Source organism: Penaeus monodon, chromosome 33 (genome assembly GCF_015228065.2).
Source record: "Penaeus monodon isolate SGIC_2016 chromosome 33, NSTDA_Pmon_1, whole genome shotgun sequence".
Classification (NCBI taxonomy): Eukaryota; Metazoa; Arthropoda; class Malacostraca; order Decapoda; family Penaeidae; genus Penaeus; species Penaeus monodon.
This window is the reverse complement of record NC_051418.1, coordinates 31,344,457-31,345,136: the sequence shown is the minus strand read 5'-3', so window position 1 is coordinate 31,345,136 and position 680 is coordinate 31,344,457. Positions and strand designations below refer to the sequence as shown.

At 45.7% G+C, this 680-nt stretch overlaps 1 protein-coding gene across 1 annotated transcript in view; it reads left to right on the top strand.

Annotated features, from left to right (window-relative positions):
• LOC119594380 (C-Jun-amino-terminal kinase-interacting protein 4-like) overlaps positions 1 to 680 on the top strand; it is a gene marked incomplete in the record, with an annotated part of 97,279 nt that overhangs the window by 11,230 nt on the left and 85,369 nt on the right. The window contains 1 exon segment of the mRNA XM_037943442.1: positions 343 to 429. Within this exon segment, the coding sequence (XP_037799370.1) occupies positions 343 to 429 (87 nt within the window).

Sequence of the window (680 nt, the reverse complement as noted above, 5' to 3'; positions counted from 1 at the left end):
GTGTCCGCCTCCTCGCAGCTGGGAGGACGGAGCCTAAGACTGAAGGAACAGAAGAGCGATTGCCTGTCGTGTTGCTCGTGTTCTACATCGTCGCCTCATTTGCTCGGGTCATAATACTTACGGGTCTTGTGTTTCAATCGGCTGTGTTTTGTTATATGATGTTAGTCCTGTTTCATCATGGTATTTTGTTTCATTGGTGTTTCATTTATATATAATTTTTCTGTTTTATGCATTTGACATTACTCCTGTTTCACTTATATGTACGTATACATTCACGTTTCACTGTTATTATGTACAACTATCTCGTTAATAATATATATTTTATATTCTTTTTTTCCTCAGGTGGAGGTGGAGCTGCTACGAGAGGACAATGAGCAGCTTGTCACCCAGTATGAGCGGGAGAAACAGCTCAGGAAGACCTCGGAGCAGGTGAGTCGTCTACAGCAGGAGGAGCAGAGCCGGAAACATGCGGCCTCGTGAATGCATAGGGGCACGCATAGGCCCAGACGTACACAGACGTGAATGTTTAGAGGTGTATAAAGAAAGGGGGTGAATGATTAGATTAGACGGAGGAATAAACGGGGTTGAGAGAGGGATGCTCGCACTGGGGTGCTGGCTGTTGCAGCTGAGATCGTTGCAACTCGACGAATTCTAATAGGCGAAGGTTAAATGGCGTCGGC